Raw genomic sequence first — 27,207 nt, 5'->3', positions numbered from 1 at the left:
TGAAAGGAAATAGTATGTCCTGAGCGCTGGTCCAGGGTGCAAAGTATCTTAGCCGGATAACTTAAATGTGGTGACTTCCCTTGTCTGACTATGGGGGAACACTGAATATTCCATGAAGATCTAGGAATAGTACAAGTTAATTTATGATGACAGTTTTGCATGTTATGTTCTCTCTCACAACCTAAAAAGGTAAGTTTGTTAGGGTGGCAGAATTTACATGAGACTAGGAAGCTTTCAGTCAGTACAGAAGACTTGTTCTATTTTCTAGGACAAAATGCATCAGTCCTTAAGAGTTGACAAAAAGACTTTACCCTAATTCTAGCGTACAGCCAAAAGCTGTCTATATGACAAAATTCGAAAAAAAAAACCCACTTTTTCTTATCATCTCCTTTTGAGGCAGAAAGAAGACTAATTATCATGTTTACTTTACACATACAAAATGAGAAGTCCAAGAAGCGCAAGACACCCAGCGCAGTTAGACCCACAAACAGGTCTTATCGCATCCCAGTGAGACCTATCCAGAAGCTTGGTAAGTCTTCCACTGCCGTTTCCAGTACCAGAATAATATGGGGGTGATGTCTTTGGCACTGAAATCCATTTCATTTGGGTTACTTCAGCTCAGGGAAGACTACAGCATAATGGAAAAGAAACGATAATTAAAACTATTTATGAAAATTATGTTCTGATATGCCTATGACCTTCTAATCCAGGCCGTGAAAAAGAACAAGGCACAGAACACTGTATATATTATGCTATCATTTTTGTAGGAAATTATTGAAAAATGGCATGCATAGAAATTTGAATAGGCATTAAAAATCTCTGTAAATACTCATAAGAAATGAGTACTACGAATTTTTTCAGAGGAGGGGAAGAAAATTGCTAGCACAGTGGTAGAAGGGAGACTTTTTAATCATTTACCTTTTTATACTTTTAGTATTTTGAACTATGACTATATTAATTATTCAATAAATTAAAACCACATTTAAAAATGAAAAATAATTGTCATAAAAGATGAGATGACAAAGACCAAAAACAGAACAAACAATACTAATTGTCAAACACAAAAGAAATGGAGTTTTGTGCATTTTATTTAACAAATTTAGGCCATAAACTTAAATCTCTTCTATATACTAGATGCATGTATCCCATAAGAAACCTGAAGTGAACTCTTGATAGAAAACGGCTTTTCTTTTCCATGGCTTCTTTATAAAAACCCTATTATCTTCTCCTTTTTATATTAGGATTGTATCTGCAAAGAAAGAAAACAGGGTTAACAAATATCTAGATAAATGACAGTACTTCTTTTACTTTTAAAGTAAAAGGGCTTTCAAAACAGTCATACTTCAGCAAACAAAATTAAGAGCGTGAACTTTATCCTTAGGATCAGATGGTAAACACTGACATTTTTACTTTCAAAAGTAACTTTTGATGTTGCTTTGATGAACATTTGGTAAAAATAAAACATAAAAAAAATCCTGTCCAAGCACTAAAATAATTAATGAAAAAGTTTAAAAATAAATACACATTTTTATACTTTCTCCAGGACAGCTTCCAATAGACCTCTCCAGCTTCAAATTAAAGTATATACCATTTGTGCAAAAGAGCATAATGAACCTAAAATACAATTATTTTACAGAATTTTCTCCTATAGCAACTAAACAAAATGTAGTTGGGCAACGAGACATTCTCATTTGACTATATTTATGAAAAGTAGGGTGGAGGGTACAGCTCAAGTGGCAGAGCACTAGCTTAGCATGCATGAGGTCTTGGGTTCAATCCCCAGTACTTCCTCTAAAAATAAATAAATAACCCTAATTACCACCCATCCCCAAAAAAGAAGAGTGAACACTGTCATCAATGATTTATACCGTCAATAATGAAATTAAAGAAAGTGGCTACAGAACAGACTCAAAAATATAGTATTTCCTGGGAAAACAGTGTTCTCCCCAGCCAGTATCTACCCACAATATTGTACTTTACGAGCATTTGAGAGCTAACTATCATAAGGCTTACTGGGCCTGCAGGAATGCTAAAAATGTTAAATCAGAACTAAATTATAATCACCCATTATAACTCCTCTAACCCTCCCACAAAAACCTGCTTTGAAACTCTAATCCAGCCTCTTATTTTCAAGTATGCACCAAATAAAACTAAACAAATGGTCTGGCATTTCGTTTGTCTTATTTCAAAATCCATTCATAATTCTATTCAGAGCTAAAAAATCAGCCAAACTCATGCAGCTGTGGAACCTTCTTTTGCCTAAATGTGCCCATTAAATTTAAATATTTTGTGATACAGTACAACTGGGTTAAGCCCAAATCTCAAAAGCTATATCCAGTAAACTCAAATAAGAGGTACTCAAGCAGTAAAAAGAAATCCATATATTAAACATTCTTTAGGTGAAGGGACTAAGCATCTATTTCCAAGGACAGACAAAATAAATATGTAAACTCTAAGAATAGAACTGAATTTTTACATACATCACTCAAAGATTCATGAGAAAGGTGAAATTAAACTTTACCTAAAGAGATCATCAGCAAGAGATTCCTCTTTTGCATGTTGATTTTGCACCTGTAAAAATAAACGTCATTTCACACATTTGCTCAGTGATGTATACAGTTAATAAAACTGCTGTGCTGGATGATCACAGCCAGCTCCGAGATTTCCACACCCAGGAGGTAACCAGGTCTATGAATTCATGCCTCTATGACTTCTTTCCCTTCAACGGATCCTTTCCATTTTCACGTCATACCAAGATTATGCAAGAGTTCTCTAATTAAACAACTTTCTGCAGCCAATCTCCTTTCAAAGGCAACCAACATGTATCCTGCTAGCTTGTTGTGTTTTTAAACTTTTTTTTTTTTTCCAGCAGAACCCTTTTACCAAATGAAATCTCAGTGTTTTGAAATCATGCCGCTGATGAAGGGGCTGAACAGGTAACACTGACCCCACCTTCAACCAGAGCAGCTCTCCAAGTAACGCTGCTCTCTTTCTCACAGCCCCAGATCAGGGCTCAGAAGCTGCTGCTGAAACACCTCACCCACAAGACAATTTTAAACACAAACTCACCACACTTCTAAAGCACCTTTGAGAGTTAGGACTGGACATGCCCTGTGCTGGATGTATCTTCCTAAAGTCCGGCTATGATCCTACCATGTGTCACTCAAAACCTTTCAATGACTTCTCCCACCTACCAAAGAAAACACAGGCTCTTGAGTCTGACTCTTAAAAATGGGAAAGGCTCTTCGTAACCTGGCTCCATCCTACCTTCTCAATCCCTTCTCACTCTCTTCTTCAGGAACTCTGTAGGCCAGTTAAAAGCAAATCATAAAAAAGAAAAAACAAAAACAAAAAACCAAACTCACTTTCCTAATAAACACCCTGTGACCCTCTGCTTTTGTCCAGGTTTCTCCCTCTACCCAGGAAATTACCTCCTTTCCCACGTCTTTCCACATCTGACCATCTTTCAAGGTTGCATTCATTCAGTGATTTTGTAGTGCCTACTATGTGTCAAGGAATGTGCTTCACCTCTTTAACAATAACATTCTGACCTTCTTCATTTAAAAGTAACATCTGCTCTGAAGAACTTCCCCAAAACTTTAGCTGCACAACTCCTAAATGCTTACCAATTTCTACCTTCTGTTGTCATTATTTATATCATAACTCTACTAAAAAACCATAATTCTCTTAATGCAGACAGTTTATGTTTCCTGTAAATAATTCACATTTGTGTACTTCCAAATACTGTCTGAAAACTGTTTCTAAAAAATTTCATTTTAACTTCAGGTAACTTCATTACTATTTTTACACTATTTACACCAAGTTTAACCAATAAGGGAACAGAGACTTAGGTTTAATAACTTGCAGAGGATCAAAAAGCTGTCATATGGAAGAACTGAGATCGACCAGGCTTACCTGAGTAAGAGCACCAGCTGTTACTCAGGCTGTTACACTGCTTCTGAGTCTCTGGAAAAGGCCTAGAAGAATGACTTGCAGGATTCAAACTTACAGAATGATTTTCTATTCATACAGTGAAATGTTAAAATGAAATTGTATCTTTTTACATTTTCTAATAGGTACAGCAGAACATAAATGGGAAGACATGATTTTCACAATTGTTAAAAAAGCTGCTGGTACCATTATCCTAAACACTCTTAAAAGCTTCCTAGCAGGGGATGTTAATTTTAAAGTTTAATATAGTAAAGAAAAATAAGCTTTATCTTATGTATCTTAGTAAAAACATTAAGTGTAACAGTATTAAGAAACAGAAATTCTCATATTACTGGCATTTTTTAACAGCCTGGGAAAACTGCATCTCCCAGTTTTTCAAAATTCAAATCAGGTTGGATAGAATTTAAAGAACTACTACATTTACTGAAATGAAAATATCCTAAATTCAAGAAATGAAAATACCCTAAGTTCAGGCAAAGGACGGGAACTGGTCTGCAGCAGAGGTAGAGAAGGAAGGGCTGAAAAAGAACAAAGGGCAGGGAATGCAGAAGAGCAGCTGGGGCAAGACTAGGGAAATGAGACATCAAGACAGAAGCACCTTTATAGAGAAGCAGGGGCCCTGCAGAAAGAGAAAGTCAACTCTATTATCTTAAAGAGCAAATCCTACCTCGGGCACCTAAAGTCGTTCTAACAAAAAGAAGAGAGATTTAGTGGAATATACTCCCTGGTACACATTTAATTCCAATCCCAAGAAGGAGCTGCACATAGCTCCAGCTGAGTCCCTCCTTTCTTCAACTCAATGTCTTCAGGCAACAGGAAGTAGATGGGGCACGCAGTAGGCCTGTGACTGAGCACACGGCCATACTCCCAGTGTGGAGGCATCAGGGCAATCCCGTTCTTCACAAGCAAGCTAAAATGGGAAGGAGTAATTTCAACTGCATTCAATTCTTGTCTCATCCACTGGCTTTAGAATGCAACCCTTGCGTAAGATGTCATATGATGCTTCACACAGCAAGCAATATCTGGACCAGGCATTTGACTTTAAATAGCTACAAAACTAAAGAAACCAGAAAAGCCACTTCACAGCCAGATGGGAAAAGAAGAGACTAGAACAGAACATGCCAAGGACAGTTCAAGAACCTAGTCTGCAAGAAATAACCCAAGAATAAAAAAATAAATAAAATTAATAGTAACATGAAAGCAATGAAATAAGAACAAGAAAGGTAGATGATAAAAAAAAAACATGATGAAACCAAATGGGAATGAATGCTAAGTAAACAAACTCAGAACTGTAATAATCCCATTTCAAAATTAATGAGAAACAGCTAACACCATTTCCACTGTTAAAAATGCTTTGTAAATAGTATCTTATATAATTCTCACAAAAAACCCTGTGAAACAGAGGTACTATTATTGTTCCCATGCTGCACAGGAAGAAACAGAAGCATAAAGATTTGGTTAAGTAATTTTCTCAAAGTCACAGAGCTGGTGAGAAACAGACACAACTGAAGCCTGAATTTCTGGTAGAGTGAGAGAGCTTAATAAAACCGTCGTAACTGTGGAAGAAATGAATGTGGAGGGCAGAGGTGATTTAATAAAAGGAAACTTATGCCTTAAATGTAGCAAACCCAGCAATTATAAAAATGTTTGTAAAGATGTAACAGAAAAGTTTCTCGAAATAAAAAACGAACTCCATATACAAATCAAAATAGCATACTGTATTCTGGGAAAAATGAACAGAGAGTGATCCACACTGAGATATATTCTGATTGTTACTGACTTTCAAGCTTAAGAAGGAATATTGTAGGCATGCAAGTCACCTAAAAAGAGGGGAAAAGGAGGACTGACATGAGGTGGGGGAAGGAAAGGGAAGGAGTATAAAAAATTTCCTCACTCTTCACAGCAGGGAGCCAACAAACAGTATCTAAAATCAGAATGTAGAGTGTGAAACAAATAACTGATTCTAACCTGATAGTGTTTTTCATATTTAGGGATCTCAGAAAATATCCTGAAAGGAAGAAACATTTACACAAATTCAGCAATGCTTTCAGTTTTATTTCCTTCTATCAGTCTCTTTCTCTCCCTTTCAACACTGTCCCTACCTCTCACTCCTCCTCAATAAAGAGACGTCTGGAACATTACACATTTAATGTTTCAATGGATAATTAGGATTCTAACTTCTTCATTCTTTTGCATACTACCGTAATTCTTTGGAAGGTACATTTATAAAACAGTAAAGCCAAATACTCTTTCAAAAAAGAAAGGAAGAAAGGATATTACCTCCACTCTCCCATTTTTTGACAGTAAATAATCCTATAACCCTATTTTCTTGAGTGATCGAACAATTTTTTGATAAAAAAAAAGCATTTTTAAAAAACAAACTGCTGAAGACTACATTAAACTCATAATTTAGCAAAACACAAATCCTGGGATGTTAGTAAGCAGCACAGTCAGCTTTTGCGCTGCTCTGTGTGGATCTGCAAACCATAAAAAACCTGGACTGTCCTTTGATGTCTGTATGAAGAATGAGTGTTATGAAAGAAAATCCAAGGTAGGAAATATAATAAAAGACTCCAATACTAAAGGGTGCAAGTGGAACAAACCCTACAACACAAAGGAAATAATAGAACCTTGCCTCTCTTGACCCCGACACAGGGTGAAGGAAGAAATTTTAAAAATCACACTTAAGTTTACAATGAAAGGCTGGCTTTCACTCAGGCTCCTGGTCCAGGTATATATTAACTACCTGAATGATCCAAAAGAATCACAAGCAGAGATTCAAGTGGTCTTTAATTGGCAGAACAAGGCTGGCAGACACAAACATATCTTTTCTGGAGGAAATAAACCAGAATTTAGGACTTCCCACAGATCAAGTTTCAAGGAAAACAAACAGCTCACGTTCAAAGATCACAAAATATTTACTTGGAAACATGAGCGAGAACTAGATGAAACAGATCAACACTTTAGGTATTGATATCACTAGACAAAGAACACAAAAGAGGACCTTAAAAATATCAGCAGGGAACAAGAAGACTTAGGAATAAATGAAACAGACTTCCAGTGATAAAAAAAATACAACAGACTGAATGAAATACCAACCAGACAGAGCTGAAGAGAGAAGTGCTACACTGGAAGACAATTTGAAGAAATTACCAAAATTACAATCCAGAGAAACAAAGCAGTGAAATATACAGAAAAGAAGTTAAGATACATTGACAAGAAAGTGATATTTAACTTACGTCAAATCAGAGGACAAGAGATACTGCCCCTACCCCCTAATTACCAAACAGCCCTACTTCAAACCGCCTGTTGAGATGACTGATGGAGCTGCACCTTTGGGACCAGTAACACTGAGTAATCAGGCAGCAAAAAGACTAAGACGACTTTCTAACTTTGGATTTGGCCTCTGATTACCACTCAATTCAATGGTCATGTGTTTCTGAATTCTTAACTTCCACAGAATAGTTCTATTTTAAAAAGCTCCTCACTTTACTGAATTTTATTAAATTCTCCAGTTTAAAAAAAAAGGTTGAGGCTGAATGAATTATGGATCACATGGACAGTCTTGTTACATAATATCTACTAGGACTCAAAACACCCAGGGAGAAGGCAAAACAAGCAGATTTTCTGTAGTCTACCCTCTGAGCTCTCATTACAGCAGTTTATAAATATATTAGCTGATAGCTGTCAACAGTGAGTTTTTGGAAACTACACCCCAACATGTAGAGCTGTGAAGCAGTTCACATTTTCCCAAAAGAGCAATGTTATAACAGAGGTTTGGGTTACTGAAGCTTAGGCAGCGTGTAGTTGTAGATACAATCAATAAATCTGGAAGTCCCTTAAAGAAGTGTTCCAGAAAGGTACAAATTAATCTTAATGCTATGTAACTCAGGAATTTTTCAGAATGGACAACCTTAGGTCACTTACCTTAAGTTTGGCTTTAAGGAGAGTTTGCTCTAAGGAAATCAGAAGGAATCGAACTGCAAATCAAACAAGTTACTGGGCCTCATTTCCTACTAACCTCCATTTCCTGTCTCAACCACTCTTCCAACTCTGTATTCTTTCGAGCATGATGAGCTATTAGATCTGATCCTCCAATGATGTGTGGAAGTTTTCTGGCTCCAGGAAATGAGACCTGTGAAATAGTAAGCCTTGTCAAATGCATTAAAAATTAAGACAATCATTTTTTTAAAGCAAAGATTGTAAATCACATATAATTTAGGTACTAAAGATCGTAAAAATGAAAGTAAGTGAGACAGAGGTAACTGTGCTAGACCCATATGTTTTTGTCCTATTTTTTGGCTATACTATACCTGATTTAGACATGTCACTGAGATTTATGTGCTAAGGAGAATTTAAGATTTTTAATTTGGAATTTTTATTTAAAACTGTCTTTAGCTCATTACCTAACAAATTAATGAACTCAAGGTGAATATACACACTATAACTTAAAAGTATTATATTTGGTTCTAAATATTTAAATACTTCCTAGAACTCAAGGAAATTTAAGTCTTCAAAACTTTCCAATTTATAGATCCTTAGCAAAAGATGTTGGAGGTGGTAATAGTTTATATATTTTTTTGACTGAAGTATAGTTGGTTACAATGTATCAATTTCGGGTGTACAGCAAAATGTCCAAGTCATGCATATACATACATATATTCATTTTCATTAAAGTTTATTACAGGATGTTGAATATAGTTCCCTGTGCTACACAGAAAAAATCTATTTTTTAATCTATTTTTATATATAGTGGCTAACATCTGCAATCTCAAACTCCCAAATTTATCCCTTCCCTCTTTCCCTCAGTAACTATAAGATTATTTACTATGTTTTCAAATCTGTTTCTGTTTTGTAGATGAGTTCATTAGTGCCCTTTTTCTTTTTTTTTTATTTTTAAGATTCCACATATGAGTGATATCATATATTTTTCTTTCTCTTTTTGGCTTACTTCACTTATAATGATGATCTCTAGGTCTAGCCATGTTGCTGCAAATGGCATTATTTATTTTTTTTATAGCTGAGTAGTATTTTATTGTATAAATATACCAAAATTCTTTATCCAATCATCTGTCATTGGACATATAGGTTGTTTCTATGTCTTGGCTACTGTAAAGAGTGAACACTGGGGTACATGTTTCTTTTTGAATTAGAGCTCCCTCTGGAATATATGCCCAGGAGTGGGACTGCTGGATCATATGGTAACTCTATTTTCACAGTTTATATTTTTAATAGAAATTTTAACTGTCTATAAAGAGGTGCTAAAAAAGAATATTATGTAAGAATACATATTAACCACACTGCTAATATTATACTTAGGGAATAAATAATAAATATTTAAGGGACACACCTTTAAAATTCTAATATATGAAGTGGAAAGGGAATCTTGAATTAGTTTTCATCATTTAGCAATATTTTAAAAGGACAAAGAGAGCCATCATTGATTTTCACATATATGAAGAAACTCAGACAAATTCTTTCATTAAAGTCAATCTAGTTAAACTTCTTTCCATATAAATTTTGGTTTGAATTTCTTTTGTAGTCTCAAAAAATTTCCTTGGTCAAGGATATTAGTATTTTTAAAGGTTTTAAATTTCTCCAAACTAGTTTCCAGAAGTTTGTACTAATTTATACTTCTTCACTACAGTGAATATTATTACTTTCTCTTTGGTAACTTCATTAATTAAAACATTAGTATGTCTTTTGAATTTCGATTTAACAATAAGATTCTGTGACACGACACTAAACATGAAATAACCACGAAGTAAGAATGCCCTTGAGCTACTCATAAGCCACAGCCACGGAGTGGGAAAGAGTACGTGGGTGCCATATAAGTGGGAGATATCTTCCACTCTAAGTAGAAGAGATTCTTCCTGTTAAATAGGGTTTAGAACTGTTTAATAACATTACAATACTCTAAAAGGTTCTAAAGTCATAGGCAGAAAACAAATTTAACTGAGAAATGTTAACAGTGGCTCACGTTAGAGAGAAAAAGCTACAGCACCTTGAGGTCACAGCAAGAATCACACAGACCATGTTCTAGAGAAAAGCAGTACTCCACAGAAGTCACTTCTGAAAAAATGACTACATTCTGATCAAATGCATAAGCAGAACCTAGCAGTCAGTCATGGGTATGGAGCAAGAAGCAAAGATCCCAAAAGAGCCAGCAAAGAGAATACAGACTGGATCAGAAATATCTTTTTGACCATACTAATAAAATAAATACCTTATCAGTTCCTAAAGGAGGAGGAACTCAGGTTAGATAGTCAGTCTACCTATTTATATTCTGTTTTACACACACATAGTAATAAAATGCCTAGTTTTCATTATGTAATGTTCTCAGTTATTATTAACAAATACGTTATCTTCACAAAGTCCGGAGTTAAACAATCCCGTCAGATAGTCATAGATCAACATTAGAACTGGGAGGACGCTGTCAATACAGGCAAACGCCTGCTGCTTAAGGTAGAGAAAACCAGGTAAACAGCACCCTAAAGAACTCAACTTTAATAAAGTTGGTTATATCTATTCATTAACTCTCAGTTTACATCCTTCCAAGAGTAATTTTTTAAACTACTTTAAGTGGACATTTTAGTTAAAAGAATACGAACCTTTTTGAATTTCTTGAAATTCTTCAGTTGACCATAATCATTACTTACACTTGCTGCGTTTCTGGAGGCAGAGTTACTAACCACCAGTGACCTAAATTCAGTTAGTAACACCTTCCGTGGAAGCACCTCACCATCATCCTTAAGTTCCTCATTGTTCTTCAACGGCATTAAGATGAATAGATAAGAAAAAGAAGTAAGAAGGATAATTACTCATTATTTAAGATTCTACAGAAAAAAGTGTAAAACCCCTAAAACAACAGTAAAAAAAAAAAGGTTTATTTCTGGCACCTGAACTTTGTATTTGAAATCAAATTGTATCTATTTCAAAACCAGAAGATTATTTACTCAAGTGCTCCGTAACTTTAGAAACATCTGTATCATACTCATCTATGATAAAAGGCTAAAAATCATAATGGATTTTAAATTTAGCAGCCTATTCTAATAAAAACCATCCCAATAAACAATTTATCTTCCTGTATATATTTTCTTGGCAAGAAATACTGTCTTGTTTCTTTTTGTTGAAACCATACACCAAGATTATTACATAATCCATTCTACAAGTTCCCACAGACTATGTTTAAGGTTTCCTGGATTTCCAATAGTTTATATTTTTTATTATTTTTGACACATCAAAAAAACAATAATTAATTCTGGACATGCCACCTCATTAACTGAAAGCCACTTTTTTATTCCAGATTAACAGCTATTTTATCAGCCTGAAGATTCCTTCCTTTTGCCAGATAGGATTCTTTTTTTCTTTTTTTTTAATTTTAACATTTTTTTATTGAGTTATAGTCATTTTACTATGTTGTTGGATGGCATTCTTTATGTCATTTCCTATTAACTAATTATAGTTACATATCCACATTGTTACAGCGGCTCAAGGCTGACCATCTTAGTTTTCTAAACTGTTTTACTATACACTCATATGGAAGTTGCTAACAGAACTAAGATAAAGACAGTCAGGGAGAGATGAAAAAAGGGAACAGTCAAAAGGAAAAGTTCATGTGATAGAGACAGAATATAATCAGGAACTCTAGTAATGCTGGCCTAATACTTTTGTGTTTTAAGAAAAATATTTCATATCCATTACTCTACTTGATATAAACACAACCCTGTTGGAAAAGTATCAGTCTGATTTTATAAACAAAAGACGAATTTGTAAATGGAAAAATGACTTATTCAAGGTCACATATCTACAGAGTAGAGGGCAGGGAATTACACTCAGGCTTTTCTCCATATTCCTGTGCTATATAATGGTTGTAATATGATTTATTCATTTTCAGAGGAAGCATAATTTATGAAATAGACCAAAATTATAGAAAGAAAATCAGTTAATCCTAAGAATGCAGACTGAGAGAAATGGATGAAATCACGGTCCATATAAGTCAAATCTTTATAAAAATGAAATAAAATAAAAATTCCTCACAGATAGTTCTTTAGTTGACCATAGTGATTCTTTCTTGAGCTCACATTTCTTCCCAATTTCATTTTCTTGCTAAAGAAATAAAAAATATTGTTCATAAGAATTATAAGATAGTACCTTTCTTTTTTTTATTTTATTGAGTTATAGTCAGCTTATAATGTTGTGTCCATTTCTGGTGTACAGCACAGTTTTTCATGTATATATACATGAATATAATATATTCACTTTCATATTCTTTTTCACCATGAGCTACTACAAGATCTTGTATATATTTCCTTGTGCTATACTGTAAAACTCGTTTATCTATTCTATATACACCTGTCAGTATCTACAAATCTCGAACTCCCAGTCTAAGATAGTACCTCCCTGAAAACCTTACAAATACTCATGCTACTGATCCAGCTATTTGACTTTCAAGCATCTTCCCTAGGGAAAAAATGAGATGAGAATAGAAATACATGTAGAAAAAGACACTGCAGTATTAGTTACAAGAGTAAAGAACTAGAAGCAATCTAAGTTCATGTAAGTTATATACTTAAAGAATATTTAACAAATGAGAAATGACCATAATATAAGTGAATAAAAATGGCTGTAAAACTGCATTAACAGTTGATGCCTGCTTAAAAAAGTAAGACTTTAAAAAAGAAAATACCAAAATATTAACTATGGTAATCTGCAGGGTTATCAACAAGTTGTTGTTATGTTTTTCTTTATTTTCCATATTTCTACAAGATTGTGTATGACTTTTAGAGTCAAAAATAAAAACACTTTTCAAGAAGTCTATCTAAATTTTTTTAGAACTGAATTTTAAATCACCCTTAATCCAAGAAGAAAGACAGTTATTTCGACTGTTCAAGTTATTCATCTGCAATACAACGGACACTGCCTTGTACACAATCATACTATCCTTCATATCCATTTTTCTGGACCACATTCTAAACAAAAGCATTTTCCACAGATAGCTTTCTAAGACTTTCAGTAAAAACTACAATCCCTTTGGATACAGTAGGAGATGTATATCATTTTACGTTAAATTTTCAATGATTGAGTAATACGAACTCAGAAAAATTTTAACAAGAAAGGGAAGAAAAACAAATGTACTCCGTGCTTGCTTAGGGACTAAAGAGAATTGATGTTTTTATTTATCAGTAGTAAGAGTAAACATTTCTATTCGAAGCCTGTCGCGTGCCTCTTACTGAGTACTTTCCCATCACCCCATGGAAGCTGTTATCACAGTAAGAACATTTTACTCCCGTGTCTCCTCATCCTGCCCTGCTCCCTCAAACTTGCTCATCCTCTTACACAAGTTTTTATTTCCTATCTCAGAGAACAGACTACAACCTACCCCGACCCCTGGACTATAAGCAGTGGAAATTCTCCTATACTCTGTCCTCATTTCTCATATCGCGTCAATCACCAAGTCCTGGAGATCCTACCTCCTAAAGGCCTATCAGACTTATCCCTTCAGACTGCCCTTCATGTAAGCACGCCCAATGCCTAGAATAATTAAATAAATGAATAAATGACATACTGAGAAAGCTGACAAAGGGAGAAGCCAAAGCAGCACAGTGGACCTGTGTTTCTGTCCCAGTTGTCAAAACCTAGCTAAATGACCTCGGCAAGTTACTTAACAGCTCCTACTGTCAGTTTCCTTATCTGTTCAATGAGTCTAGTTATTACTTCACTGCAGGACTGCTGTAAAGAGCATGGTGGTATCCAGTAAGTGGTAGCTATTACTGTTGGGCTTTCAAAGATGCTGCAGTCATAAGAGAGGAGGAAACCTTAATTTAGAACAGAAGGGTAGAATGAGGTGAAGAAGAGAGATTCTGTAGACAGTGGGTGCTATTAAGAGGAGGAACGTTAACAACGACATGGAGTCATGTTTGCATTTTATGGAGACTGGGAAATTGAAAGTAAAGCCAAAACTCAAGCACAGCTGTCATTTATATAAAGATAAGATCCTGGCAGGGGTATCTAGCCCACAGCTTTCTATTTCAGCTTATAGGAAATCTTATAGACATGCTAAAATCCATATTTAAATCCCCAAATAGAAAAATGGTAGGTCTGTCATCAACATATTTTAGAAACTGTCCTTCTGAAATACAGCTAAGGAATCCACGTCAGAGAGAAATATCACATTTCTGCCTTCTTAAAATTGCAAAAAGTTTTTGAAATAAAAGGATTAAAAAATATTTTTTTCTTATAATCACTTCTTTAGGTAGAAAAATCAGGAGTAATTCTTTTAATCTATGAGAATCCACAAGAGCTTTCAGACAAGTTCTTAAAATGGTAAAAATGGAAGAATTAAATGTAATCTCACACTGTCTGAGTCAGGCTGATGAGCTGCTGCCCACATCAGCTTCCTGGCTGCGACACTGCCCTGAATTTACTCAAGACGTTACAGTTAGGGAAACGGTGAAAGGCACATGGAATCTTTCAATACAGTTTCTTACATTTGCATGTGAATCAGCAATTCTTTCAAAATAAAAACTTTTAAAAACTTATTTTACATTGAAAGCAAAAATACTTTGATAACATGGTTCTTACTAAAAAAGTAATACTGCTAGAATAGTGATTTAGCTTTTAGAATATCTAGAAGTGTGTCACAACCAAACTGCTATTCATCCTCCAAAAGTCTGCTACAACATATTTATGTTGCACCATATTTTTATTCAAAACATCATGAATTCTAAAATAGTAAAATAAGGACAGGAAATCATGCTACAGAATCAAAGAGCAAAATAAAATAATTATTTTCCCTGACAGCATTATATAACATGTAAACCTTGGCTACTGAATGAGAGGCCTTTTCAGGTCGATAAAAAACTGTTTAATGATTCCCATACCACTGGCATATGGTGCTCACTTTTCATCTCTCCCGATCTGGGCTCTAATTCCTTGGGTAATATGAGTCCTGGGGGAATGTGCGGTCGAAGTAGGTATATAGGAAGATTGATTAGCAGCCAAACAGGATGCACCAAAGAGTTCTGTGACTAAAACTACAACCGCTGCCAGACCGGGCTGTGGCCATTGTAGTAGTAAATCCATCTGGGATAGAGTTTAAGAAAAAGAAAAAAGGCTATTTGAAAAAGATTAAATTATGTAAAAGGACAAAGAGACTAGAAAAAGAAAGTAAGAATATATCAGGAAAAAACAGAAATAAATACAGGAGGAAAGGCTCCTACACGGGAAAGGTATGACCAAAATAATATAAACAGGCCCTACCTTTCTAAAGGCTAAACACTTACAATATTAAGTAGCCTGAATACACATTCTGGAACAGTCTGGAGCTAAAGTGACATAGGAACCCATAATGTCAACAGAATAAACATATCTTTATAAAGAGATATAAATAAATTTACGAAACTTAGGAAATCATCCTTTGGATTTCACCAAATGCCACATTAAACTAACTTACCGAGGTAACTTACCCAGTGGAAGATGCTACAGAAGTGACTCAGAGGACATATAAACCACCTGGTTCTATTAACCTCTTCTGGAAAGTGCCCGCTAATCTTAAATCTTTACTAATAAAGGGCTCCTCTGTCTCTGGAGTCCCCAGTCTGGCTGGAAGGTATCTCAGCTGGAAGGTATCTCACTCTCTCTTCCTGACAATGTGACTCTAAGTTTGTTAGAGGCAGCCACGTGCTAAGCTTCAAACACTTCCCAGACTCTCTTGCAAATTGAGGGTGAGGGCTGGGGAGCGGCACAGAGCATGAGCACTCCCGGCCAGCAACCCAAGTTATCAAGCGGGGTTTCTGAGAAAGCTCCTTAGATAAGTGTGGGCAGGAACTCACAGGGCGCTCTGCCCTGTCCCCTCTCCACCTTGTTCTACCTCCTAGGAAAGCTAACACGATGGCTAGAGGTGCAATCTCCTAAAACAGAAAGGCAGACGCTAGGAAATTAACACCATGGAACTACCACGCAGCTTTGGTTACCTGCTTCTGGGCATCCTTTGCAGGAAAAAAATAACCCTATCTTATTGAAGCCACTGATTTTAGAATTTTTTAGAGACAGCAAAAGGAATCCTTAACTAATACAAGGGGGGAAATATTTCTGGGAAGAAAACTGGATGTAACGAGTCAGGATCTCTGGGGCTTTGGTCCGGGAGTCCCTATTTTTAAAAAGCTCACCAGGTGATTCCGAGGCAGCTGGTCCACGAAAGGGCTTCAAGTATTCACTCATAAGAAATAACAAATAATGAGGAATTTTCTCCTTCATGTGATGATGCCAAAATATAGGCTAAACAGGACGTATGTTTTTATTTTCCAATAGTAGTTATAGATTTAAATAGTGCTTGATACACACTAGGTTCTCAACAAATGAATACTGAATCATTGTATCTTCCAATGACTTAAATTCTTACTCATTCTTTTACTTAGCCTCATCCTCATCTAGTAGCCATTTATAGGAGGGGATGCTATGAATAAGAGTGGAGCTAACAGACCTATGCGAGCAGTCAGAATAGCAAATTTTCATTTCATGAGGTCTGTGCTCTCACTTAATGAGCTAACTCGTCTACAAATAGTAGGTAACTGGCTGATGAATAAAGTAGGAAATAATCCTGAAGTTTTCTTGGACCAAAGTGGGTTAAGAGAAACTACCAACATTCACGAGAACAGGCTGAAGACGTTAAAAATAAAAATGAAAATAAAAATTCCTAATGATCTTATACATCTTCTACCCTAAAAACTTACTTAGTAGATACTTCGTGTTTACTAATTTTATCTTTCTGTCCCTGTTTACTCTATTAAAATATCTCCTATATTCACCATCATGGCCAAATGTCTGGTTTAATAGTATAGCTTGGAAATCTATTAAAACAATTATGAATAACAGTTTTATTTGTTGCCATTTATTACAACACTGTCAAAGAATCACACTATTTTGAACATTTCCCTTATCAACCAACAAATTCTTATACCTAATACTAGGTGTAGAAGACATTAATTTTTCTCCCCCCAAAAAACATCATGAAAATGGTCATACTGTCAATGCAAATATCTAAAGTACTTTTTAACATTCTAAGTTTCTATTTGCAATACTTCTCATTAAAAAATGTTACTTACAGAGATTTTGTTACTTTCTGGTCTTGCTTCATCATTAAAAGTGCCATTTGTTTCCAGATCCAATCGTGGCCTTTTTCTAATATTGACATCTTCCTCTTGTTTCTGAACTTTCACTTCCATTTCTAACTCTGGTTTTATGTTTTTGAATAACTCTTCCAATACTTCATCTTCTATGGCTAAGTCATCAATTTCTTTTCTTTTTTCTGATCTTAGTTCTTCTGTAGAAAGAGATTTAGTGGCAGAATTTTTCACAGTGGATTTTAAATCTACATCTGCAAACGAGCTATCTGTTTCTTTTCCCACAGGCTCATTCCGAGATAGGTGCTGCTCCTTTCTTGTCCACATTGAGGGTGTGATAGGCTGTGTTTGCTCTAAAAGAGAACAAGACATTTCTATTCTTGCTGATTTAGATAAAGACATTTCTTGATTTTCTTCATCTCTTTCCCTTAGATTCAAAAAAAGGAGACAAGAAAACAAAAACAAAAAATGAACACATCTAAGTTAATTTTTCAGTTTGGCAATATTCACCCCCTTCCTCCCTTGACTGGCAATATTTTTTGTTTTGCTGAGTAACAGAATCACTGGAAACTAAAAAACAGACATCTGAAACAGCACATAATTCATACACACTCTGCTGTTTTGACAGGACTGATCAACCCCATGGCTAAAACAAAAGGGAGGCTGCTGAAGCAGCAGTAGGTGAGAATCAATGTGGAGGAAAGGGTAGAAAAATACAAAATACAAAAGGCTTGTTGTCAAGGAACAATAGCTTACTTTATAATGTAGGGAACTTGTGGGCAGGGAAAAATTACCCTGTGAATAAAACCAGATGGGTTAATGAGAGCTGGATCCAAGACAGGAAGTCAGAGTAGCTATAAATCCAGAACACAGAATAGACTATCTATTGCAAGTAATATGTGACTGTGTGACTCAGGGTATTCTATAAAACACTGTATCATTCATTCAATAAGTACTGAATACGTGACTTGTTTAAATTGTACTGAGGTCCACAGAGGGCACAGAAACTTGGGTCTCTATTCTGCAGCTTACTGGATCCACGGTGAACTAGAACAGTTAAGGTGATCTTCTAGTAATACTAATCTTATGCCAGGGTACTGAACACATCAGTCAAGAGGATTTAGTAATAATTTAGGTGGTCAGAATTAGAACCAGGGAGCCAGCAAAACAAACAGATGGAAAGGGTAGGGGGGGATTTATAAGACAAAGGAAAGAAAAAAAAGAATCAACATCACTGGTTTGGGGAGGCAAGAAGAGTAAAAGGTTTTGACCAAGTGATTTACTAACAAAAAATATATACAATGCCGTGACAAAGGAGAAAAAACTTTAGGCCTGTTATTAGGGAAAACAGCAGGAAACTTCTGTGGAAAAGTAGAAGTGATGCTCAAGTAAGGATAAGTTAGGACCAAACATATTGATCATCTATAATGAAGTCATGAAGCCCTGAAGCACAGCACACACAGTAGGAGGAAGAGAAGTCCTCAAAGGGAGCAATGGAGAAGGTCAGAGAATAGGGACAGGCCACTGTCACAGACACTTGAGAAGAGACGGCAAGGTGGACAGATGCAAGAGTTGAATGTTACCAAAAGGCCACTAGAGTTGGCAACTGTGTCAATAATTACTTTCAAGGATGTCATGTCAAGACTGACATGTGAGTTAAGAAGTATTTCACACAGAAATAGGAGCAATAATAATAGTCTCCTTTTTTGAGAAGTTTAACAGGGATTATAAAAGACAAAAGGCAGCAGCTAAAGGAAGAAATTAAGTCAAGGGAAGGTTTTAAAAAACAAAAACGAGACAGAGCCTCTGAATACAGAATAAAAGAGCCTAGATATTAAAAGTGCTAGAAATTGGGAGAAAAACTGATGAAGCATCGTCCTAGAGGGATGAGAGAGGTGACTAAGGGAATCAGTTGGTCAAAAAACTCAGGTGTGGGAAAGCTCTTCTCCACGAGAAGTACAGAAATGAAACCCAGAGAAGCTAAGGTACGGAAGAGACAAGGCGAGGGAGACTAACTACAGTGAAGAAGATCTGGACATTTCTGAGAGGACGTGAGCTCAAAAGCTTTCCACGGAAGCATGCTTAGGCAGAACACAGACTAAATACCAATCTACATATTAAACGTTTTAGAGACACAGAGTCTTATTTAAAAAATACCTTTTTTGGGTGGATGGCTTAAAGTAGTTTTTGATGGAGTTGGTCTGCGGTTGCTGAGAAGCCCGATCTCCACTTTTATTTGCACCTGGGAGTTTAGCTGGCGAAAGCTGATGGTTCGGGACTGCCGTCCTGACCAGAGTATGTGACACTGTACTCTTACTAGTAGCGCTTACTCTGGGGGGGTCCCTCACAGTGGATGTTTCTTGTGAAGGCAGTCTGAATTTTCGTTCCAGTCCAAAGATTTTGATTTCTTTTGGCTTTTCACTCAAATCCATGCTGTAGCAAGAAAACAAGAATACAAGGTAAACAATCAAGTTTATAGCAATTTTCATCTATAAAAACTTCTAACAAAGTCCTTTAAGTAGTACTAATATAATATAGCTTTAGATCATAATTATCTCGAGACAAGAATTTAGTGAATATATTTTACTATCTCAAGAAAGCAGGTCTTTTCTCATCAAAGCCACCTGAAGTCAGATGACACCTTTCTCTTCTTCATCCCCGACAGCACACACTGTCAGGCATGCTCCACTATTAAAAACACACATGGAATATTAACCTAGTACCCTATTATAAATTAAACCAGGTCATATTCCTAAGTAACTTTCTGCTTTGTTTAACATTTTAAAATTATTTCCACACAAAAAAATTAATTTAACAAATGGAAACTTTAAAATTTTTTTTTAAATTTTGGTGGTGAAGGAGGTGATCAGGTTTATTTATTTTCAGAGGAGGTACTGGGGATTGAACCCAGGACCTCATGTATGGTAAGCATGTGCTCTACCACATGAACTATACACTCCCCCCTAAAAATGGAAACTTTTTATTAGAAAAAGAATAAGCTGTCATTCCTGTATCATAGATAACGGGGTATTTAGGTCACTTTAGATGAACTGCTATGGTTATATTCCAGCCAGATGCAAGTCTCTAGAATAAAACCCTAGATCATCAGAAAACTATAGTAAACATACACACACAGGACTACAATGTCTGGCTGAATGTATACTGCCTTTCTATTCTCATTTCACACAAAAACAAAGCTGTCACTTAAGTGACTTTCAAAATGTTAATAGTTTCTCTTTAAAAGTTACACCTGGTTTGAATACAAACTGTGAGTGTAGCAAAAATTTAAATATGGTCTAATATAGTGATATAAGTATCTTTATATATGAAGAGGTCATTATGGATTATTTAAAATAAAATACACTGTCTTACATGAAAAACATAGAGTAAGCAAGTACTACAAAAACTGCAAGATACAAAAAAAAAAAAAAACCGCTTTAAATAGAGAACCACTAAAAAACTATCTTTATGAACAAATATCAATTATTTAGATAGATAATATAGATAGCCAGGTACACACATATTAAGTATCTTCAAAATTGTAAGAAATGTACAAATACAGGTAACATCACATAATACAAAGAAACTTATTTCAAATTAATTTCACCAGTCACAAATAAAATAGTATAATCCTTTATAGTTTTCCATGTACATCTGTGAGGGGAAAAAAAAAATCTTACAATTAGACAGGAGCTGGCAAACTATGGCCCGCATGGCCAAATCTGGCCTGCCACTTTTTGCAAATTAACTTTTACTGGAGCATAGCCACACTCACATTCACTTACATGTTGCCTACGGCTGCTTTCATGCTACAGCGGCAGAGCTGAGTAGCTTATGACAGAGACCATGCCCCACAAAGCCAAAACTATTTATTCTCTAGTCCTTTATGGGAAGTTTGCTGATCCCTGTCCCAAAATATTATTTTCCCCAGCATCCCACTTTCCCACACTTTATCTTCCAAAAGATGACTTGATAAAGGCACTGAGTTTACTCTTGAATGTACTGTTAATTTATTGATATAATGATAGTCTGTCAACAATAAAGCTTTACCATGTATCTGCTTGTTCTGATTCTGTGTCAGCTACATATGCTGTAGTGTTCACCGGGACACCTGGCGTTAGGTTTCCATTGCCTGAGAAGCCTGGGGAAGGACTTGGCCCTGGAGTTGTCGTCTTCAGTCCTGTAAATCAGACAAGTGCAAGAAAGAATCACAACTGCTAGACACAAGATGGACATCTGGTCACTTAAGAATTGTTAAGGCTGTGCCACACTGAGGGAATTAAGTAGGTAACACAGCACACGTTGTCTCCAGTCAGTGGAGCCAACAAATACTTAATGAAACAGCCTGAAAGCAGACTGCTGGCATCTCGATAGGCTTATTCGAACCAATATTATTTTAAAGCTACATCATTTCCTTTGTGTTGAAGTACTACCAACTTAAATAAAAATACAATCAACTTAAATTTTAATTCAAATTATGCTGTAAGTCAGGAGACTAAAAAATTACATTTTTTCCCCACAGAAAGTATATCTAGTCTACTATTCTACACAATTCAAAATCAATGTGAATTTAATTTTTAGAAGGAATACGCTACTTGAAAAGACAAAGTTTTAAACTTAAATTTTTCGACTACTCCAGAAAACCATAATGATGATTTCATCATTTCATTTACCAGAATAGCAACTTAATCCAAGTGCCACTCTTCTGGCACACTTTTCCTAACCCTCCCACAGTGAATCAGGTGCCCTCATTCTGGATCCCATCCCACCCTTGACATCATTCCCTTAACTTCTAACACACTCTACTGAACTCTGTGACACTAGCTGTGTGGCCTGTGTTACTCAGTCCATCTATGTCTTAGTGTTCTCATCTATGAAATGAGGATGCATATAACACTTTCCTCACATGTTGTTTTAAGGGCAAAATGAACTGGCATGTGGACAGCATTAAGAAGTGCTTATAACAAAGTAAGCACTATGCAAGCGTTAGCCGTTATTTGTCACCACATTGTACTCGTTTACTTTCCCTTATTAGACTTAGAGCCTTCTTGAGAACAGATTCTTACTCATTTCTACATCTCCAGTCTCTGAGCAATGTCTGGTATACAATGGACATAAACAAGTTTACAAAATTAAACTGGGAACTGAATTTTTTTTTTTGAAAGTTGACATTTACTAGTATCAAAGCTAAATATCACTGTTAGGTCCTCATGACATAGGATGTGTTTAATAGATGTTTATTACTGATTCCAATTCAGGTGTTTAAATTACTTCTGCCACTCTCCTTATCTGACCACCTTAAAAGCTCCAGAGGCATTTCCTTAAACACACATATCTGTAAAATTCATTTTAGCTTGCAGTTTGCTAAAATAATAATTACAAATGCTTATATAATCACTAAACAAATATAGCACAGAGAAATATATACAAGATCTTGTGGTAGCTCACAGCGAAAAGAAAATGTGACAATGAATATATGTATGTTCATGTATAACTGAAAAATTGAGCTCTACACTGGAATTTGACACAACATTGTAAACTGACTATAACTCAATAAAAAATGTTTAAAAAATCACTAAAAGAAGTATTTATAAATTGAATCTAATAACCCCAAATAACTAATGTTTGTCAACAATAAGATTATTTACAATGTTCTCTCTTGCTAAAACACCATGAGGGTAGGGATTTGCTCTATTCTGTCCACATCTTTATTCCAAGTGTTTAAAATAATTACAGGCATGTAACAAATGTTCAATAAATACTTGCTGAAAGGTAAATGAATGGATATAAATGAAGAGGAGGAAACAGAGGAGGAGGAAAAGGGAGGGAAGGAGACACCCATTTACTTTGTTCCCCAAAACTAGCCGTGTTCTAAAACTGCGTGTCAGTCAGATGTCCATGACTTGGAACCCACACAGACCTAGCTATCAATATGCACAAGAAGTAATACTACTAATTACAATGCAGAGTCTTAGCAATTCCTTATGACCTTGTTTCTATACGGAATGATACAATAGAGAAGGTGCTGGTCTAGCAGTCACAAAACCCCAATTTGAGGACTGGCTGGGTCATGAATTGTCTATGGAACCTTAGCTTTTCTCAGCCTTGAGATCTCTTACCTTTTAAAAGGAAGACCGATAAGATGACCTCTAGGGACCTTCTGGCCATAAGTGCATTTCCAATAGTTGATGGTAAAATCCTGCTGTACCCTAGCAAAGATAATCTTGTGTACCAATAACTTGGCTCAATTGAGTAAATGTTCACACCAAGCTACAAACAAGGACTGTGCTTGGTGATGTTAGAGAATCCAAAATTAATATGACGTTACAATCAATCTATGTGCTAAAGAGCCATGGAAACAGCTGGTTATATTTCAAAGTAAGGAACTCTAATGGGAATGCAAAAAAAAAAAAGTTACTGGGATATAGAAAACAATAACTAATCTGGCTTGGAGAAGTTACGGGAGAGGAAACAACTTAGGAAAACTTCATGAAGTGGGTGAGTATTTGTGAAATGAGTCAGACTGGCATTCTAGTTACAGGGACCATGATGTGAAAACTATAAAAACTGTAACTAATATGGCACATGTATGCTGATGGGAGGTGTACAAAAAAAAAAAAAAGATAATGATGGGAGGAGATAGGCTGTAGCTGAACTGTTGAAGGCTCGAAAGTCTAGACAAAAGGCTTAGGGATTTATTCTATAGATATTTATTCTATAGAACTAGTAAGTTTTTAAGAAAACAGAAGGTGATTCTAGTGGCAAAGTGAAAACTTAACTGTAGAGATGAATATGGAGGCAGGACCATTACTGGGGGCAATTATAACAGCCCTCAGGAAAGAAAGATGTGGAATGTTCAAGTAGAGCAGCGCCTGTGAGAAGGGCTGGTAGCAGACCTCTTGAGCAGAAGCTGCAGAGGCAGACTTTCAGGTCTTTTAAGAATAACGAATGACTGAAGTTTGCAGTCCAAGTGCCTCCTCCATTTTTATAAAAGAAGGCTCCTCTCTAGTTCAGTCCTTCCCCGGCTTCTTAGAGTTTGTATCAGAAGCATGAACTCAAAATCAAGCAAAACACACCAACAAAACCTGATGCTCTGATGCCAGAATATCCTGAATTACAGAGAATGTGAATTTGCATTTAAAAAATGTTTCTGAAACACGATCTAATTGAGAACCAGTTTTCTAAAAGAGAAACAAAGGACAGTTGTCCCAAACAAGGGCTGGCACAAGGGGAGCTACTCACATAGACCTAATGATTTTTTGTTTTTATATACATTTTTCTCGTGTTGTCAAAATCCGAAAATTACAGATAGGGTTTTGTTTTTTTCTGTAACAGAACAGAAATCCCACTGTCAACAAAACAGTATATACAGCACATGCTATTTCTAAAGGTTGTACAGGTTGCTAACAGATTCTCCAAGAGTATGGCTCTCTCTTCGTATCCATATCAAAGTGGTTCTAAGAGATGCTGAAGAGTTGGTCTTTAATTTTAACTCTGAGGATAAATTCTGAGCATGTTAGTCATGAATTCTGAGGGAATATTCATCAGATCACAATCCTACCAAAATAAGTTATTTGGACATAACGGAAACTTCACAAGCACTTAAAACTGCATCTGAAGGTTACCTATGCACAGGCAGAAATATATTTAGTGTACTCAGTGGGAAAGGGTAGAGATCTCAGGTGAATAAACATTCTTACCCAGATCATAAAATCCAAACACTAGCCCGTCTATCCTTTTATATCTGCTCCCAGTTACCCACTGTACCATCATTTTTTAAAATTTACCCATTAAAATACATGCTATCTGCACTACAGTATAGTAATATCACAATTGCTTTGATTTAGTCAGTATGAATCAAACTATTTGCTATGTGACCTCTGGTTAATTTCTTAACCTCTGTGTACATCAGTTCCCTCATCTACAAAATGTAAGTGATGTCATCTATCAGTCCATCTATTAAAAGGACTGTTTTGGAATAAATTTTAATGACACATGTAAAGCACTTACTTCAGTCTCTGTCAACTCAAGACACGGTAGTTATTACTACTGATCATCATATTACTAATGACCTATACACTTAATCAATTCCTGGTCACTAGGTTCTAATGGCTCACTCCTTCCAAAATCTAGCTTAATGCATTCCTAACCTGTCTAAACCAGGGTTGCAGAGTACAGCTACTCAGGAGGTACACTGTCCAACTCTACAGGTGCCATTCAGTGGGCCACAACGTAAATGACACATGAGGATGCAACTAGGTAGTGCCATCTTGACTTGTCTTTTAGCCTGAAGTCAGTAACTGCTGACAAGTAACTATAAAAATAACCCAGGAGGCAAACAAATGTATAAAGGAATACAAATGGATGTTCTGACAGCTAGGCAAAGAGAAAAGTTACTAGGGAGATTAAATGTAAAAATATCTAAAGTGAAGAAGCAAGAAGGAAAGATAAATAAACCACCTTCTTGGCGGCTTAAATTAAGACAAATAGGGGAACGCATTTTAAATAATTAAGAGGTAATAGTTGCTCTGAGGACACTGGCTTTTGTGACGGTCAGCACTGAGATGATTGTAATACACAGTATTCATCTCAGTAAATGGCATCACCTTCCAACTAGTTACTCATGCCAAAAAACTAGTTGTTTCCAAACCCTCCAAAGGCAAGATCTGCTGGGTCTAGTTCCAAAATTTGGCCTAAATCTGCTCGTTTTTCTGCATCTCCACTACTACCGTGGCGTCAGGCTCTCTCTCACCTGGACCCCACAGTAGCTTTCTACTTATACCCCCATTTCCACTTAGGACCCCTGGAATCCACTCTCCACACAGATACCACTGTGATCTGCTCCTTCTACCTGGAATCCTGCTACCCAGATCCTCCCACGGCTGCCTTTTCTCCTCATTCAGGACATGAGCCTCAAATGTTCCATCCTCAGTGAGACCTTTCCTGAGCACCAATCCAAAACAGCCCAGTCCCGGTCACTACCACCTTGTTTTAGCTTCCTCTCTGCATCTGGCCTTAACAGAACGTATCAAATATGTTTATTTGCTTATTACCTGTCTGAATCCTGACCTTTAGAATATGACACTCACAATAACAGGTATCTTATCTACTTTATTCACCACTGTATCTTCAGCACTTACAACAGTGCCTAGTACATGGCAGCCAGAAATATTTATCAAATGAATAAATGAATGGATAAATACATGTTTAAAAGACAGTAAAAGTGGTCACCCATGGCAAATATAATCCTGATAGCAACAATTTACAAAAAATAAAGTTGCTAAAGAATCAACAAAATAATGTTTTAGTTACCTGTACTGGGCTGGCCCTGAGGATCACAGTAATTCTCTGTACTCATGAAAATAACTGCCAATCCAATTTCCGCTTCAGGAATAGGTCTTAAGACCCTGCCTGTTAGAATAAAATAGCTTAAGTATGATAATATGTTAAAACTTACAACTTTTATTAAGACGATGTCAAGCTGAATCTATCTTTTTTCCCTCAAAGTGCTATAACAGTTTTATCATACAGAGGGAATGGCAAATACACAAGGTACTAGCTTACTCACTGGACAATGTTATATTAGGCAAGTTCACCACCTTTTAGTAATTTAGCTATTTCATCTGTAAAATAAAGGTCTAGAGTAAAGGATACAGATTCTTCCAGTTCTAAACACTGTAATTTTCAGAAGAAAATAATAGTACTCAGATGAAGCAACAAAATAGATTTTTTAAGCAAATCTATGATTATCAGAATTCTAAGATAAACCTTAAAAGAGAGAAAGAAGAGGGGAGAAAGAAGGGAGAAAAGTACAAAGAACTATATATATATAAGCTTTACCTATAAATGTGTTATAATGTTATGTTTAGTAAGTCAAATCATTTTCCCAAATTTACATGTATTAATGAATCGTATTAAAGGAATCTTATGGTGAACCTATCTTCTGTTAGTCTGTAATGTAAATAATGACTGACTTTATACAACAAAGATAATTTAATACAACTTAATAATGATGCTTATAGAAACTAAGTGAATTTTGAGAATCACAAAACTTTTAATATTTATTATAAAAATGTTTAAGTAGTTGTAATAGCTTAAGAGGTCTTTTTCAAATGCTTAACATGGGTTTTTG

The 27,207-nt window shown here is 35.8% G+C and overlaps 1 protein-coding gene across 1 annotated transcript in view; it reads right to left on the bottom strand.

The window, feature by feature from the left end:
- Nucleotides 1-1,070: 1,070 nt before the first annotated feature.
- Nucleotides 1,071-27,207, bottom strand: part of NBN (nibrin) — a 55,302-nt gene continuing 29,165 nt past the window's right edge. Inside the window, 9 exon segments of the mRNA XM_032470295.1 lie at nt 1,071-1,249; nt 2,522-2,571; nt 7,973-8,086; nt 10,563-10,718; nt 11,992-12,060; nt 17,058-17,502; nt 19,233-19,508; nt 21,126-21,255; nt 26,388-26,482. Of these exon segments, the coding sequence (XP_032326186.1) occupies nt 1,219-1,249; nt 2,522-2,571; nt 7,973-8,086; nt 10,563-10,718; nt 11,992-12,060; nt 17,058-17,502; nt 19,233-19,508; nt 21,126-21,255; nt 26,388-26,482 (1,366 nt within the window). The 3' untranslated portion in view covers nt 1,071-1,218.

The sequence above is a fragment of the Camelus ferus genome, chromosome 29 (assembly GCF_009834535.1).
Source record: "Camelus ferus isolate YT-003-E chromosome 29, BCGSAC_Cfer_1.0, whole genome shotgun sequence".
Lineage (NCBI taxonomy): Eukaryota > Metazoa > Chordata > Mammalia > Artiodactyla > Camelidae > Camelus > Camelus ferus.
This window is presented reverse-complemented; position numbering and strand designations above follow the sequence as displayed.